General features: G+C 39.2%; 2 protein-coding genes across 2 annotated transcripts in view; both read right to left on the bottom strand.

Annotated features, from left to right (window-relative positions):
• The window catches only part of LOC127661655 (Wilms tumor protein 1-interacting protein homolog), a 47,502-nt gene extending 36,459 nt beyond the window's left edge, over window positions 1-11,043 (bottom strand). Inside the window, exon 1 of the mRNA XM_052152469.1 lies at window positions 9,140-11,043. Coding sequence (XP_052008429.1) covers window positions 9,140-10,529 — 1,390 coding nt within the window. The 5' untranslated portion in view covers window positions 10,530-11,043. The remainder of the gene's footprint in view (window positions 1-9,139) is intronic.
• Window positions 11,044-12,865: 1,822 nt separating this feature from the next.
• Window positions 12,866-16,609, bottom strand: LOC127661833 (short-chain dehydrogenase/reductase family 42E member 1-like). The gene is made up of 3 exons (XM_052152755.1): window positions 16,557-16,609; window positions 16,031-16,129; window positions 12,866-14,334 (listed from the first exon to the last, which is right to left on the bottom strand). The coding sequence occupies exons 2-3, from the start codon at window positions 16,093-16,095 to the stop codon at window positions 13,236-13,238; spliced, it is 1,164 nt and encodes a 387-aa protein (XP_052008715.1). The 5' UTR covers window positions 16,096-16,129; window positions 16,557-16,609; the 3' UTR covers window positions 12,866-13,235.
• Window positions 16,610-17,737: the final 1,128 nt, after the last annotated feature.

Here is a 17,737-nt window from a genome sequence, read left to right as displayed (position 1 = left end):
GATTTAAGAAAGAGAAATCACAAATCCCAAGCCAGATCGCTTTTAGGGGAGCTGTTGTTACTGTAACGGAGTGAGCTCGTTCTTGTGCAGAGACTAAAGAGGTTTCAGCATGCAGTAAAAAACATCACCTGCTTCACAGTGGCAAAACCACACACATACTTCCATCACTAGACTTTCTCCATCTAAACCTGTTCAAATGTGTTTCCAGGCAGTAATGCGAGCAGACGGAAACAAACTACTGTTGCTATGGAGACACAAAAGTTGAGCCAATGCGAAACAGTCCCATTGACCCAAAGCTTGTGTTAGCTTATGTTAGAGTGCCCTACTTGATTGCGCAAAAAGATGAAGATCACTAACTATTTTATTATTATATTACTATTGTATTACTATTATATCATTGCTAATACTGTACTTAGGGTTAGTGATTTGAACAAACTCCAAACCTATTACATATCAGCATGTAACTTGTCCCATACTATTTGTAATATGGACATAAGCGATACCTCAAATTGTGTGGCTTGTTGAAGAGAGGTGGGTTATTACTTGTCTAAGTGATGGGACAAACCATTTTTGCCTGGTGAATGATAAAACAGGCGAAAACTCTCAATGATTTACTTTGAAGGAGGGACCTGAACCATATCTGGAGACCAGAATTTCACAGAGACATGGAGATGGGCTCTTTTCACCAGAGCCAGTAACTAGCCAGAACACCATGACAACAACCTAGGAACCACCCAAAACAACCTGACAACCACACAGAAATACCCTGGCAACAATACACAATACCCTGACAACACATTGTGGTTGCAACTTTTGCACAGGGAAGGGCCACTCACATTTCCTTCACAAAATGTGTAAAGATGTAGTTTTAATTCTGTCAATTCTAAAATCAATATAGCAGGGACATATATACTGTATGTATGTTAGGGAAGGCGTTTTGGTAATTTTGACTAATCAAGTACTCAAACTAATTAAACTCGTCTAGTACTCGAGGGGCAATGACATGTACACAACTCTATATATAATATGTCTGACATATCTGACATAAGTCTTGCTGTTCCAGTGTATCGTCAATTAATTATTATAGGCTGTTATAAAATAATCTGTTACAAAATGTACAAAAGATTGCATTATCAAAATAGAATGCATCATATTTTGTCATTATGTGAAGATTCGCTGCCCAACTCAATAAAAGAATGTGCACAACGCGCATCTATCTGTTCTTACTTCATGTTACCATAGTAATCTTAGTAAGAGTGAACCAGTTTTTTTAGTGACTGTCTGAACGTCTATTTTCAAATCATGGTTGGCTTAACAGGAGACGCCATAACCGAGTTTTCCATTTAGCGGTGCACTTTCTAGCTGTTTGAAACACTTGCAGAGCGTTGAGTCCACTGCCACATGCCTGGTGTGTATGTGTCACACACAGCAACGCTCCATATTGTTGTTGCTGTGATGATTCAAAAAGTGTTCCATTCAACTCGGAGAGTCGTAATTTCCACCTTTCAACTGGGGCAAGTGCAACGAAATGACACTTCATGTCGGTCTACTAACTGGCAAATATATACTAAATGGTATATATATATACAGGGTTTTTCCTGGCTCAAAATGGTGAGAGGTGTACCATACTGATCAAAAAAGTGACGTTAAAAACACGTAAACGTTGGCTATGCATTAATACACTCCTAATGACCTGGCAACTGAATACTAGTGTTAATTTTGTCAGCTGTTTTTAAATTTAGTCTTAATCCTGTGTCAAATGTCCTTTTTAGTTTTTATCATATTTAGTCAACCTTATCCAATTTTTATTAAAAAAAAATTGTCAAGTTTTAGTTGACAGAGTCTCAGCTTTTTAATGTAGTTTTAGTCAATGAAAACTGATTACTGAAAAACTGAATTACATTTTAGTAACATTTAGTCATATTGACATTTTAGTAACTGAACACTGTAAACATTTTAGCCATAAGAATATTATTGATAAGCATTTGTCAATTTTGTCTATCCAAAACCAATATATATATACAGTGAGGAAAATAAGTATTTGAACACCCCGCTATTTTGCAAGTTCTCCCACTTGGAAATCATGGAGGGGTCTGAAATTGTCATCGTAGGTGCATGTCCACTGTGAGAGACATAATCTAAAAAAAATCCAGAAATCACAATGTATGATTTTTTAACTATTTATTTGTATGATACAGCTGCAAATAAGTATTTGAACACCTGAGAAAATCAATGTTAATATTTGGTACAGTAGCCTTTGTTTGCAATTAAACGTTTCCTGTAGTTTTTCACCAGGTTTGCACACACTGCAGGAGGGATTTTGGCCCACTCCTCCACACAGATCTTCTCTAGATCAGTCAGGTTTCTGGGCTGTCGCTGAGAAACACGGAGTTTGAGCTCCCTCCAAAGATTCTCTATTGGGTTTAGGTCTGGAGACTGGCTAGGCCACGCCAGAACCTTGATATGCTTCTTACAGAGCCACTCCTTGGTTATCCTGGCTGTGTGCTTCGGGTCATTGTCATGTTGGAAGACCCAGCCTCGACCCATCTTCAATGCTCTAACTGAGGGAAGGAGGTTGTTCCCCAAAATCTCGCAATACATCCTCTCCTTAATACAGTGCAGTCGCCCTGTCCCATGTGCAGAAAAACACCCCCAAAGCATGATGCTACCACCCCCATGCTTCACAGTAGGGATGGTGTTCTTGGGATGGTACTCATCATTCTTCTTCCTCCAAACACGGTTAGTGGAATTATGACCAAAAAGTTCTATTTTGGTCTCATCTGACCACATGACTTTCTCCCATGACTCCTCTGGATCATCCAAATGGTCATTGGCAAACTTAAGACGGGCCTTGACATGTGCTGGTTTAAGCAGGGGAACCTTCCGTGCCATGCATGATTTCAAACCATGACGTCTTAGTGTATTACCAACAGTAACCTTGGAAACGGTGGTCCCAGCTCTTTTCAGGTCATTGACCAGCTCCTACCGTGTAGTTCTGGGCTGATTTCTCACCTTTCTTAGGATCATTGAGACCCCACGAGGTGAGATCTTGCATGGAGCCCCAGTCCGAGGGAGATTGACAGTCATGTTTAGCTTCTTCCATTTTCTAATGATTGCTCCAACAGTGGACCTTTTTTCACCAAGCTGCTTGGCAATTTCCCCGTAGCCCTTTCCAGCCTTGTGGAGGTGTACAATTTTGTCTCTAGTGTCTTTGGACAGCTCTTTGGTCTTGGCCATGTTAGTAGTTGGATTCTTACTGATTGTATGGGGTGGACAGGTGTCTTTATGCAGCTAACGACCTCAAACAGGTGCATGTAATTTAGGATAATAAATGGAGTGGAGGTGGACATTTTAAAGGCAGACTAACAGGTCTTTGAGGGTCAGAATTCTAGCTGATAGACAGGTGTTCAAATACTTATTTGCAGCTGTATCATACAAATAAATAGTTAAAAAATCATACATTGTGATTTCTGGATTTTTTTTTTAGATTATGTCTCTCACAGTGGACATGCACCTATGATGACAATTTCAGACCCCTCCATGATTTCCAAGTGGGAGAACTTGCAAAATAGCAGGGTGTTCAAATACTTATTTTCCTCACTGTATATACGCACACATTTTATTGTTGTTGTCATTTTAGTGTTATTTTTCACATAAGATTGATCTTATCATGATGATCTGATGATGATGACGACAGTAACTCCGTGTTAGTGCGCATCAGCCGGTGGAACTTTAAATCTCTCCCAGTCTCGACTCCCGCTCAGAATGGGTCTCTCCCGTGACTGGTTGAATTCTGGTGGATTCTCTGACCGCACAGAGAATGACAGTTTTGGAGTTTGTGTTTATTTACATGGCACGCTCCCATATTATATGAACTTAATTAAGGATGAAATAACGATATATCGCCAAGCTGTGATCTGTGTTTCTATCAGACACTCGAGCTGCAGCGCTCCTCTCGTCTCGCGTGTCAACATTATAGATTTAGATTATCTCAAGTTATGTTAAATTACATCAAGCGACTATTCGAGAACGGAATTATTTTATTATAATTGCCGAGATTTGTAGTTACAAATGACAACCCACTGAGTGCAACGTTTGTTAGTGTTTTCCACGAAGAAACCAACCTGAGTTTTGTAGACAGCTGGTGGCGGCCGCCTAGTAATTCTCTATGCAGGAAAAACCCTGATATATACATATATAAATATATACATATATAAATATATATATATATATATATATATATATGCCATTACACTCACCTCCTAAACTTCACTCCCATACGGGTCACGGCACCATTGTAACTAGTCCTGGTCGCCCCACTCCGAACGGGACTCAAACCGATGTCTCCGGCGTGGGAGGCAGGTGCTCTAACAAGGAGGCTAAAGGCTACAGCCTCTAGCGTCAGTCGCTAGTGCACCTCTTGAGGTTAGGAGACTGAGGTTTACACACTGCACAGCTATCAACCAGCTGGCTCCCGTTACATATATATATATATATATATATATATATATATATGGATCTCGCTCGTCTTTGGACACACATTACACAAAACAACTTTTACTCTCAACATGCAGAAAAAGGATATTGCTGCTGAAAACTCCACCACTATATGACAGAATTACTGGTGAGTGAAATCTAAACATTTGGCCAGTTGTAAAATATTTATATATGTAGCCTCAGAGTGCGAAATTTGGTTACAAATGCGAGTGATTTCCTCTCATTGTAGTTGAGGGTTGCACATACAGTAAAAGATCGATCTTAGGATTTAAGAATCGATTTTGAGATCGTTCAAATGAAGATCATGATGTATCTGGAAATCGATATTTTTACCCACCCCTTATATATGTGTATATATATATAGCAGTGAAGAATTCTGCTGTTGTCTTAACCTCCATTACAAACACACACTGCTAAAGAACATTTTTGTTGATGTTTGGGAATTGGAAGGACACTGGCAGGAAGTGGCGTTCAAACTGGGAGACAAAGTATGTACTCTCTGAAGACTGGCCTTTTTCCGTCCAGGTCTGGGCCAAAAACAAGCTGCTAAGAAATCTGTTTGTCTGCTCACCAAGTACAAAGTCCTTTCTGGGCATTGCCAGTCGGGATACCAGCAGCTCTTTTTTTGATTGGCCCACACCTGCTGCTCAATGTGACCAAAACCAATCAGCAATCAGCTGGTTACAATGCTAAACGAGCCAGATCCCAGTTACTGCTCTATTTGGCCAAAGTTCATGTGCCAAACTGCATACTTAAACCCCTTGAGTCAGGTCAAAAACTTATACAAATACAAATATACAAATGATTAATACACAAACAAAACAAAACTGCATTAACTGCTAAATGCATGCCTCCCTACAAACACAAACGGGACCTCCTTAATATGTTGATTATCCTAGGCAGCAATAAGAATATATGGAGGGCAAATGGAGACTTTGCCTTAAATCTCCTTCTCAAATGTTTTGTCCTGACAAAAAGATATGAGTAATCTCACAAGTGTCTCTCTAGAGTGTCTGAAGTCTCAGTCTGTGCTCTAGTTTAAGACCAGATGTTCTGAGCTATACTATCAACATTAATATGATACCTTTTACTGTATGTCAACTATTTGGGTCTATTTTTATTTTGCCTGAGGAATTTTAAGTGAAACATACGTGTTGATACTTGATATAAGAAAAAGGAGATTTTTGAGACTTATGAGCTATGAAAGAGCAACCTTTGAAAAATAAAATTGCACTCAGTGTGCAACTAGCTTAATGAATGACATAACTAATGATTGTTATTTAGTCTCATTAGTTTTATGTGTTGCAGCATGTCCTGTGAGTCTGGATTAATTTAACAGGATTCAACCACATCAACCACGATGCCCAAGTGTGTACACACCGTCATATCCCATACATTATAAAAAGCATTTTTGCAGGTTGTTCAGTTTACTTAATTAAAATGAATTAAAGAATCACAAATCTTGAACATTTTGTCACAACTTGATTTCATTGCATTCTATCCAATTAAATTAGTAAAATGTAAGTTTACTTAATCCATTTGAGTCAGGACTACATACATACTTTTTGTAGCATTGATGAAACTGGGCAGGGGATTTACATTTCCCAGCATGCAACAAATGTTGAAATTAAGTGTTATTTTATGCATTTTTGAGCTAAATGAGAATAGGAGATTTGATAATGATTAATGTTCTGTTATATTGGTATTTAAAAAGAGTGTCGGGTAAGCTGGTGTTTTAGGGTGTTACCATTGTGGTGAAGGTTTGCTTATGCTTAGTTTGAGAATGAAAGTTTTTCATTTCGGTTTGTTTTTCGTTTTTCGTTTCGGTTCTGGTGTTCTGCAGCCTCCTTTCCAAATGGTATATTAGAATGAAATAAAAGAACGGTTTTAACTTTTAAAAGTTAAAATGTTTTGAAACATATTTATTGACCTGTTTGTGACCAAAATTTCATACACCTTCAGTGTACTGCGCTGTGGGATGCAGCAAAATCCAGCGAAAATGTTGTTGCTATTTATAAGTCTTGTAAAGATGATACAGCTGTTTAATTACCAGAGGAAATGTTTTATTTTTCTTTCAATAAAGTTATATATAAAGTTATATAAAGGTTTTATTTTAAGTGATATGGCTTCATTTTGCCAAAGTATAGCAAAAGCACAGTCTTTGCAAATTTTTTCAGACATGCCAGTTATTTATACACATGTCCACTATATTTATAGCATAATCGAGTCGTATACAGTTAAACTGGAAATGCACATAGGACGATGTTATTCATAACACCCAGAATGTATATAGGTATGTTATAATTCTAACACATTATAATAAATAAAAAGCACTATAATGTGAATATATAGTACATATTTAATGTGTATATACTAATATCAGTCAATAAACAACACATCATAAGATCATGAAGCACAGACTTTTTTTCAAACCACCAGACTACGTAAAACACTAATATGCCTCAGTTGCTTTCTGTACTATTTCATTCATACAGACGGGATCATCACAGACGTTTTGTAATATTTTGGCCGAATCAGAGAAGAAAACAACTTCTAAATGAGAGATGGTTACGGTATTGTACCGGTAGGCATGTGTACTCGCCAGTTACACATCAGACTCGCTGGCATACAGAGATAAATTGTGGATAAAATATATTTAAATGTCCGCGAAATTCAAATTTGCCTATATTTGTGCTGACCTCAGACCTGTATACACCTTTCCTGGGACTTTGCATGGACCAAAAGTTTTTCTTGATACTGTTTTACAGGTGTTCTTCCTGAGATCGTTTTACAAGTGTTTTTCCATTCACCGGCATTGTTTTCTCCCACTGTTGGTCACATATATGTCGGCTGCAGGGAAAAACTGACACTGAAACAGGTCAACAAAATCATGAGCACTCACATGAGATTGGGACTCAGTCATATCAGTAACCTTATAAAAGCTGTTTTATTCTACATGGAGAGGGTCTGCACATGGGGGCGGCCATGTTAGGATCACATAACAAGCAAAATACTACTCGCTTAATCTCAGTAACTGTCCTGTTATTAGACACTTTCAGTCATGGATTAAATTAATCATGTCTGAATGTGAATATTTAATTTCTACAATGGCATCTGAAACTGAAAACTATTGCGTTAGAATGATGCAGCATCTACGCCCTTTGAGTTCAGTGTAAGTGCAAGACAGAATATTTCTGAATGCACCTTTAAATACTGTATATCCCTAAAAATATTTTAAGTATTTCAAATATTCATCTGGCCATCTAAAATCAAATAATATCCTAAATCTCTCTCTCCTGCATGCACATACACACTATGTTGGCGCGTTTTGAGAAAAAATTACATTATGCGGGCCAAATTTTTTTTTAAATGTTGTTTTTTCGACCAACAGGAAGTGGTGTAATTCCGAAAATGTACTGTGATAAACCTTTTGGTCTTTTGTTTCATAAAAAAATATCAGAACAAAATTAACTGGTTTTTAACCAGTTACTAGCATTTCAAAATAATGTTTTCACTCCGGAACAATTGAAAGGGATTTCGTTCCCCTTTACGGTTACATTCTGCTAAATATTTTGTTCGTTTTCGGTTTCCGTTCCTTGAACCATTTTTAGTACCTGATACTAATTATATATATTTTTTTAATTTTCTCCCCAATTCGGAATGCCCAATTCCCAATGCACTCTAAGTCCTCGTGGTGGATTGAATCACCTCAATCAGGGTGGCGGAGGACGAATCTCAGTTGCCTCGAAGTCTGAGACGGTCAATCCGCGCATCTTATCATGTGGCTTGTTGAGCGTGTTACCGCGGAAACATAGCACGTGTGGAGACTTCAGGCTATTCTCTGCGGCATCCACAACTCACCACGCACCCCACCGAGAGCGAGAACCACATTATAGCAACCACGAGGAGGTTACCCCATGTAACTCTAACCTCCCTAGCAACCGGGCCAATTTGGTTGCTTAGGAGACTTGGCTGGAGTCATTCAGACGCGACTCCAGGGGTGGTAGTCAGCGTCTTTACTCACTTCATTTTTTGAGTGTAGATTCTCTCCAATATTTCATTAGTGAAAAAGAAACACTCTGTTTGATCTGCAGTTAGTTCTAAATAATGTCTTTACATACTCTCCACACCTCTCTATAAACTTGTGTTTTGGTCCCGGGTAAAAGTCAATCAATCATAATGTATTTAAAACGAGTAAACATTTAAAGAGGTAAAGTCTAAAACCTCTTGTCTAGAATAGAACACTGATTCATTGACTAAACATGACTTACACCTGTTTTCCCACACCCTAATGATACTTTAATGAGTCAAACACAATGGCTCCTCTGTGTTTAGCCTGGTAAAGTGTGTGAGAGTGTGTCCAGGTGTGAATAATAACTTTCCACTAAAACTTTGCAATGGAAAAACACAACTTTTGACGTTATAAACTGTAATAGGCCCTACTCCAAATAATCATTTATGTTTTGATTAAATGAAATAGACTTTCTGTTTGGGCCATGTAGCATACTTTCATAGAAATGTACTAAGTGTACATAAAAGCTCTCCAAAACCCATGCCTATATGTTACTTGCTGGACTTTTTAGTTCAAGTGCTTTGACATTACCAGAAGACCAATTTCTGAAGTGACTCTGGATCAACTTACCAAAATATTCCTTTTTCATGTGCATCTCGAGTTCTTTCTCCAGCTCCAGGGTGAGGGCCTCTAGGCGCCTCTCCACCTGACTAGGGCCACTATCCCGGGATGGAGTAACCTGGTACGGCAGCTTGAAGCGCTGCGCCGTGGCGCCCGTTTTCCCATAACTGAAGGTGATGCTCACGTCTGTATTCTGCTGTTGAGGCTCTTCCAGCACGGGGAACGTTTGAAGGTGGACGCGGTTATTGTGGAGGCCGTTTGGCTCAGTGAAGTCCTGCAGCAGCGCGTCCTCCGGTAACCCGGGTCCCAGCATGGATGACCGCGGCGAGGGAAGCTGGAGCTCAGGATACGCGCTCATGGATCCCCGGGAGCTCCGTGAGCTTCTGGAGCTGTGGCTGGAGATGCTCGACCGGGGGCTGACCACGCAGTTGGACGCCCCGGTTGGTCGCGCACCACCGTCCTGGCTGCAGATGCTGGACCGGGGGCTGGTCACGGGGATGCTGTGCACCGTGGTGCCCTCCAGCTCGTGGTTTCCGGCGGGCATGAAGCGCGAATCCGAATAGCTGGAGCGTGGACTAGTGGTGCTGGAATATTGGCTAGCGGTACTTGACCTGGGGCTGATGTGTCGTTGATCGTAGCCCATGCTGATGCCACTAGTTCGGTTACTACTCGGTTTGCTCCCGCAGTCGTAGCTGTTCAGGCTGGTTCTGGGACTGGAATGTTTACTGGTGTCACTGGCAGTGCTCGCATAGCTGGACCGGGGACTAATCACGCTGTTCCCCTCGCAGTATTTCTCCTGTCCGGGTGACACCAGGCTGGACCGCGGGCTGCTGATGCTGGACCTCGGACTGGTGTGCTTGCTCTGATCTTGAGACGAGTGGGACGAAGCCAAACTGGACCGGGGGCTAGTGGCCGTGTACCTGCCATCAGGGTTACTGCCTATGCACATGCTGCTGCTTCTTACGCCCGAAACGGGCACCTGTTTGCCCAGAATGAGCCCGTCGTACGCGCAGCCGGTGCTGTAACGTTGCCCCTGCACCTCCGCGTGCGTGTATCTCCTGAGCCGGTCCGACGCACCGGTGTAACATGGCAAGGCAACTTCAGATTTGGTGCAGTATGCATCGGGCTCTGGATAAACCGCTTCCCGTTGCGGAGAACATAAATCCAAAGGCACTGAGGGTCGGTTACCGTTGACGGAGCGCACCGGAGCCGCGTTGTAGACTTTGTTTCCAGTCGCGTGTGAGGAGCTGCCATTCATTCGCTTACTTTTCTGCTCAGATAGTGCACCCGACTTAAACCCCATCTCTGAGCTCGGCTCCCCGTACATCCTGTCATTGTACACGTTATATATAGACAGGTTTTCCAACATTTTGCTCGGATCCTCGCCATATTCATCCATATCGCGCCGCAGGATCGTGAAGCGAGTTGAGGGACGCAGAACGGGAGCGCGCGGAGCACTAGTCAACTACAGCACAAACTGCATTTTACATGGATATCTCGAGCGAAAAATGCCGCCTCAGGCGAGCCATCGTTGCTTGTTTACGTTAACTTAATCCTCTACCGTCATTTCGTCACGACACATGATCCCCGCCTATCGAATTGTGGCGATACACTCGTCGTGACAAAGTTTCCACACAAGAGAACGTTTGTCAATTTCAGTTTTTGTGAAGTTGAAAGGTCTTTACAGTCAATGGCGCGCTGCGCGGAGGAATTTCATCGCTTTGATTTTCCGCGATTGTCGCTAAAAACGTTTTCTCCGTCAATTCCAAGTCGCTTATAATTTCTTCCCGAGTTTTTCGTGACAAACAAGATACATTGTGCGTGCGCAAATGTATGAAAAATGCTTGTATAACGCGAACTGTTTTGGGACTCGTTTGTGCAAGAAGGAATGCGCGGAGGGAGACGTGTTGTGCTGCGGCTCTCTGGAATGTGGTTAATGCCGGAGCGAAACAATGATAGAGAGCAACTCAGCAAGGGGGAGCAGTATACTGACCACAAAAAAAAAACGTCTTTTGGAGAAGCCTATGTGTGTCCACTTTCATCCAGCGGCCAGATTAAAGATTTAACCACAAAGTCCAAGTCCACAGAACATAATTAAATAATAATACAAAAAAATAATAATACAAAATAAACAGAACGTCTCAAAGTAGTAAACACTAAAGCAATGACAATTCTGATTATTAGGAGAAAAACAGAGATAAAAGCTGTTCTTGTAAAACTGGTCATTTTATATCCCCTGTCTCTATGCATCAAATAATGTAATATTTATTTAAAGAATGTTGCTTCTTTATGTTAATAACTGTGCACTCAGAGAGTTATTTTAGCCTATTTTTAAGATTTATGCACATTTTATTTTAATTTGATTAAATATTTCTTGATTCAGTTTGATTTAATTTAGTTACAAAAATTGAAATGCATAAATATTCAAATTAGCTTTTTTGAGTGTAATGTATGTGCAGCAGGCCAGTGAATGTTTGTATTGAAACAGGGGGAGGAACCCCACTTTTTTTATTGTGTGCAAGTTAAAAAGACTTTGTAATTAACGTTTACTACTGCTTTTATATCAATATAGAGATTTACATGCGTGTATTGTACTGCTGGTTAACCATTGATTGTGATGAACAAAAACAAGGCACAATGGTATCCTTTTTGAAACTGCAATATTAGTAAAACTATTACTAAAATAAACACTTCTGGGTTAATCAGGAACACAATATAAAATGCACAACATTTTGATCCTGTGTTAATCACATACATAACCAATCAAAAGTTTGGACACACTTGACTTGTGTTTGGCATGATCTTAAAAAACTTTTGATCAAAAGGCTTAAGCTAAAATGCTTTAAATTAGTTTTGTAGACAAATAGAAATGATACCTGCATATACATTTCATACTAAAATATGTATTTGTTTTTTTTTATTATTGATGAATGGGTAGTAAATGAAAAACAGTCAAGCATTGTCCAGCATGAGAGCTCCTTTAAAGGGATAGTTCGCCCAAAAATACAAAATTTGCTCAACATTTACTTACCCTCATGCCATCCCTGATGTGTTTGACATTCTTCTGCTGAACACAAAGATTTTTAGAAGAATATCTCTGATCTGTAGGTCCATAAAAATCCAAAAAGCAAATAATTGCAGCATAGAAGTAATCTGTATGTCTCCAGGGGTTAAATCTGTATCTTAAGAAGCGATATGACAGGTGTGGGTGATGAACAGATCAATATTTAAGTTCTTTTGTCCTATAAATTCTCTTCCCAGTCTAGTTGATGGCGATATGCACAAACAATGCGAATCGCGTAAAACAAAACAAGAATGTGAAAGTGAGAGTGGAGATTTATAGTACAAAAGGACTTAAATATTGATCTGTTTCTCAGCCACAACTATCACATCACTTCTGAAGACATGGATTGAACGACTGGAGACATATGGTTTACTTTTATGCTGCATTTATATGCTTTTTGGACCTTTACATTTCTGGTCACCATTCGCATGCATTGAACTATTGAGTGGAGATATTCTTATTAAAAATCTTTGTTCGTGTTCAGCAGAAGAAAGAAAGTCATACAAATCTGGAATGACATGAGAGTGAGTAAATGAGAGAATTTAAATTTTTGGGTAAACTGTCCCTTTAACACGGTTTATAAAAAAAAAAACATCTTAGCGTTGTGACTTAGAAGAGGCTCAAATGTAAGAGTTATAATTTATTATTGTTTTAACTTTTTTTTGGGGGTGTCTCGTAATTCACAGAATTCCCATTTATGTTATTTCACAGTTGTAATTACTTTATTCTAAAACATGGTAAAATGACAAGAAAAAAGCAGTAGATGTGTCCAAACCTTTGGCTGGTGGTGCAATTCGTTTCGAACTTTAAGGCTCAAGTTGAAACAGAACCGTCCAATGCCAAAAGCAGAACTCATTAGAGAAATTAAAATACATTTATCAAGGGTAAGCTAATTTGTAACTTCTAATTTCACAATGGAATATCCCTCATGTACATTGATCTGTAATACATGTTTTGATCATTAATTCAAAGTAATTAACACATCCAATCAGTATAAACCTCACATAAGGCACAGACAGTACAATGATGATATTTCACATTTTACTGCCCCACAACTGGAAGACAGGAGAGAGCTATTGCTGCAAAGGCCACAACGAGCACAACATTTAAAATTAGTTTCTTTATTGATGACTGGTTGTGCTTTTTCCCATGACCTCTGCTTCTAAACCACTGCACAACTTCTTCCAGGTCATACACTTTTGGCTCGTACCCCAGTTCATCTTGTGCTTTCCGCATACTGAAATAGTGTGTGACGCCAGTCTTGTAGACTTCTGTACGTGTCAACAGGGGCTGGAAGTTATAGATCTGGCCCACGACATAGTGAACCATCTCAGTCAAGAATGCAAAGAGGTATATTAGACATATGGGTAGTCGAAGGGTAGGGAACGAGTATCCCAACCCCTCCACCAGGGGCCTGAAAAATTCAAAGTTGTTGACAGGCCTTCCATCGGAGATGAAATAGGGCTGACCAGCAGCGCGGTGCTGACGTTTTTCTGTTAACGCATCGGCAGCTAAGAGGTGTGCCGACACAAGGTTATCCACATGAACAAACTCTACAAGACTATCAGGGTCCCCATAAACAAACCTAAAGATCCCATTTTCTATATAACTAACTATCCTGGGCAGGTGCCTTTGCTCCCCTGGGCCGTATATACCTGCTGGACGCAGGGCGCAAGTCCGTAGGACACCTGCGTTGTTCTTTAATGATGAACCGTTTGCTTTTAACACCTGCATTTCGGCCACTGACTTAGTCCGGGAGTAGTGATCAGGGTGCATGTGTAGGGGCAAATAAGGGAGACTTTCATTGCCGTTCTTTATCACTTGACCACCAAATACTACATTGTATGTGCTGGTGTAGACCAATTGGTGGACTCCTTGAGCCACACAAGCCCGGAGGATGTTTTCTGTCCCTTGTATGTTCACTTCTTCGATCAGTTTGCGATTGAGTTGCTCTCGACCGGACATCCCATATGAGGCGATGTGGAACACACATTGAACACCTTGAACAGCTTTTTCCACCTGCATGTAGTCACAGATATCTGCTTGTCTGAATACGATACCCTCAGGCAACTTTTGACTCGGGGGCGTCAAGTCAAACAACACAACTTTTGAGGCGTTTCTGAGGAGAGCACAGGCAAGACTGAAAGAGATATCACATGTATTTGTTTTAAATTCTGTTTGTTAACATTACATCATCGTGGCAACAATGTTGCAAAATTGGCTTTAACTTCACACAGAAAAGATTAGTAAGTGATTTTATCACACTAAAACCATGTTAACATACATATGGTTTGTGTCTTGTGGCTATACTTTTGAAATAGTGAGTATTTTAATGTTTACAGATTGGCCCCCATTCACTTGCATTGTAAGTGACTCACTGGAACCCCGATTTATGCTTCTTTTGAAAGAAAGGAAGTGGCAAGTCACAATTAATTTTTCAATTAATTCACAATCAATTAACTGAGCTTAACTTGTATTGAACCTGGAATATTCCTTTAACTGTTTTGTTCAAAAAGTTCAAGACGCACTTGGGAATATTCTTAAATCATGATTGAATAATATAGAACTTGTCAAAATCGATAATATAGTTTATAATGACAAATATTGTGTTAAATGCGAAAAATGCATATTGGAAACATTTAAAATGTAATTTGAATACACTTTTGGGCCCTAGTGTACATAAATATATCATATATATACAGTACTGTACAAAAGTTTTAGGCACTTGTCAAAAATGTTGCATAGTGAGGATGTCTTCAAAAATAATTGCATAAATAGTTTTCATCACTTAATGTCATACAAAGTCGAGTAAACATAAAAAAAGCTGAATCAATATTCGGTGTGACCACCTTTTAAAACAGCCCCAATTCTCCTTGGTACACCTGGACAGTTTTTCTTGGTTGTTGGCAGATAGGATGTCCCAAGATTCTTGGAGAAATCACCACAGTTCTTCTATCTATTTCGGCCGTCTCAATTGCTTCTGTTTCTTTATGTAATCTCAGACTGACACAATGTTCAGTGGGAGGTTTTGTTGGGGCCATAACATCTGTTGCAGGGCTCCCTGTTCCTGTTCTTCTATTCTAATCTTTTCAATTTGCAAAAGTAATGTTTGGGAGTCTAACATTTTTATTTCCTATTGACACACTAAAGCTGAAGATATAACCATCTTAAGACAAATGCTTTTGTGAAACATCTTATGTGCCTAAGACTTTGCACAATAGTGTAAATGAAAACATAAATCATGTGTATACATAAATATTACACCCTCAATATATAGCTATTCACACTGCTTCATAGTTACATAATAACAGTGTATTGTATTGGACAATGTGGGGAAATGCATCATCATCTTACTGGAAACAACTGTAACATTTATGATTTTACTTAGAACGTTCATGTCAACTGAATATCCACATCCTGAGTAAAAGCACCCAAATTACATATTGGGCGAATTCCAATTGAAAGTGATCCAATTCACTCTGAAGGACAGAGCTCCTGATATGGGCACTTTGAAGGGAGCATGGCATTACTGTATGAATGTACCTTTCACTAACAGTCTTGGGAAAGGAGCATTCGTTAAAAAAATAAAAAAATAAAAAACATTTTCTTACTATCGTTGGAATGACCCTTCGAGTGTCGTCCCCTCCCCGCAGTGCCCTTCAAGGGCCCAAAAATGACGTTTGGGATACGCCCATTATATAACACAGTGTGATGGCGTCATCTAGCGTTTTGAACAGATACTGAAGTAAATGCATAATCACGGCTATGAGGGTTTTGTAAACAATAATAGGGGGAAAACAAGGAATCTGAAACATTTGGTTGTCATAAAATCTTACCGGAATCCAAAATAACCTCCTCCACCGGTTATGAGGAAAGTGCTGCCTTTCACGTTGACTTCCATTCTGTTGAAGTTGAAGGAGGGAGGACTCTGCGAACTACAAAATCGAATTATTATTTTATTTAACAGCAATCATTATGTCTTCTCTGACTGTATGACTGCACTAATCCTTTAGTATTCATTGCGTAAATGATCGGAGTACAGTGAACTCATTCAGTCAGATGTTTAGGTTGCCTGCTACAATATACGAATGATATTTAATGTTCATGCATATTCTAAACGTGGATGAGACGAAACTCGGAATCATGCAATACAGAAATGCTTCACCACTTTCTTTAATAATGGTAAAGTGTAATTGCGACACACCAGTATCTCTTGAGCAGTTGTGTAACTTCAATGTGGTGCATTTTTTATAAACACGAATTTCTTATTTTTATGAAGTGCAAATAAAGCCTGTTGAGAGGCAATACTCTTTAGTTTGCAGAAACAGTTAAATGTAAAGTATAACATAAATAAATGCATACCTTTACAACCGTGCTTTGAATCGAGTGTGTAACGTGCACTTCCTAGAAACGGGGGAATAGGCGGGACTAATAATCAATCATTTTCATTGGATAAGAGTGAGCTATGCCTAGTTGTGATTGGCTGAGAAGGAACTCTGTCCAACGTCCAATAGGCAGACCGTTAAATAATAGTAAATCCAATCAATTAAGTATTCTATTCTATAATTTAATTTATAATCTTATATTCTTTTAATGTAGGCCTATTATTCGATTCTAGTCTAGACTATACAAAATTAAGACTGTGTTCAGGGGCAGATTTGGGGGCCCTAGGCAAAGTACAGGATTGGGGCCCTCTTCATTGTTATTGTTATTTTTTATTATTATTATTGTTTTATTATTTATAGTATTGCCATGAAAAAAAGTTGCTTCATGACAATCTTTAATTTCTTTCAATGCCGTAAACTTTGTAAGCTTTGGCAAATCTAATAAGGTTCTCATTGTAACAGCCTGGTAAATTTTAAACGATGATTGCAATTTCTAAAATGTTTCTTATTCCCGATTTGTAATAAATAAATGAATAAAACACATATGAATACTTTGATTTTAAATAAATGTTTTTATTAACATGTTCATTGTGGTGCTTTATAAATAGACCACTAATTTTACTATTACTATTAGAGGAACTCGTCCCACTGTGGTGTTTGTCTTAATCTCAGAAGCATACTGAATCCAGTGTTTCTCAGTCACAAGCTCACCACTACAAAAACTCATCTGTTAGAAGTAAAACATCTAGACATTCACAGACTTTCAGGGAAAGAAGAATAACACCTCACATTTTAAGTGATCTCCTCTTAGCTTTTTACGTGCAATACATAAAATTGTAGTTCGTGGATCTAGAGTGTTGCAGTGTGACCAGTGAGTAGCGCAGAGGTAACATTACCTCAAACCTTAAAGTGCGTCCACATCCATGCACTATAGTTGGACCACTCAAGATTTCCCTGCCTGTTACCTCCACGAACTTGCGTAGATGTGTAAAACCTTGGAATATTCCATTAAGGCCAGATCTGAGCGGGACGCTTGCATTGATGGTGCTGAAACAGCAATATTAATCATATCAGTGTAATAACAGTGATATTTCAAGTTTCAGTATGTTATTTTTGCAGTAATAATAATAAAAAAATATCATTTGTATTTTTAGGGGG

Source organism: Xyrauchen texanus, chromosome 21 (assembly GCF_025860055.1).
Source record: "Xyrauchen texanus isolate HMW12.3.18 chromosome 21, RBS_HiC_50CHRs, whole genome shotgun sequence".
Classification (NCBI taxonomy): domain Eukaryota; kingdom Metazoa; phylum Chordata; class Actinopteri; order Cypriniformes; family Catostomidae; genus Xyrauchen; species Xyrauchen texanus.
This window is presented reverse-complemented; position numbering and strand designations above follow the sequence as displayed.

What these genes read in the sequence shown, in the direction of transcription:
- LOC127661833 (XM_052152755.1), bottom strand. Translation starts at nt 16,095, where the DNA reads ATGGAAGTCAACGTGAAAGGCAGCACTTTCCTCATAACCGGTGGAGGA. An exon ending in GGAGGTTATTTTGGATTCCG is followed by an intron (nt 14,335 to 16,030) that starts GTAAGATTTTAT and finishes TATCTCTTTCAG; the next exon opens with TCTTGCCTGTGCTCTCCTCA.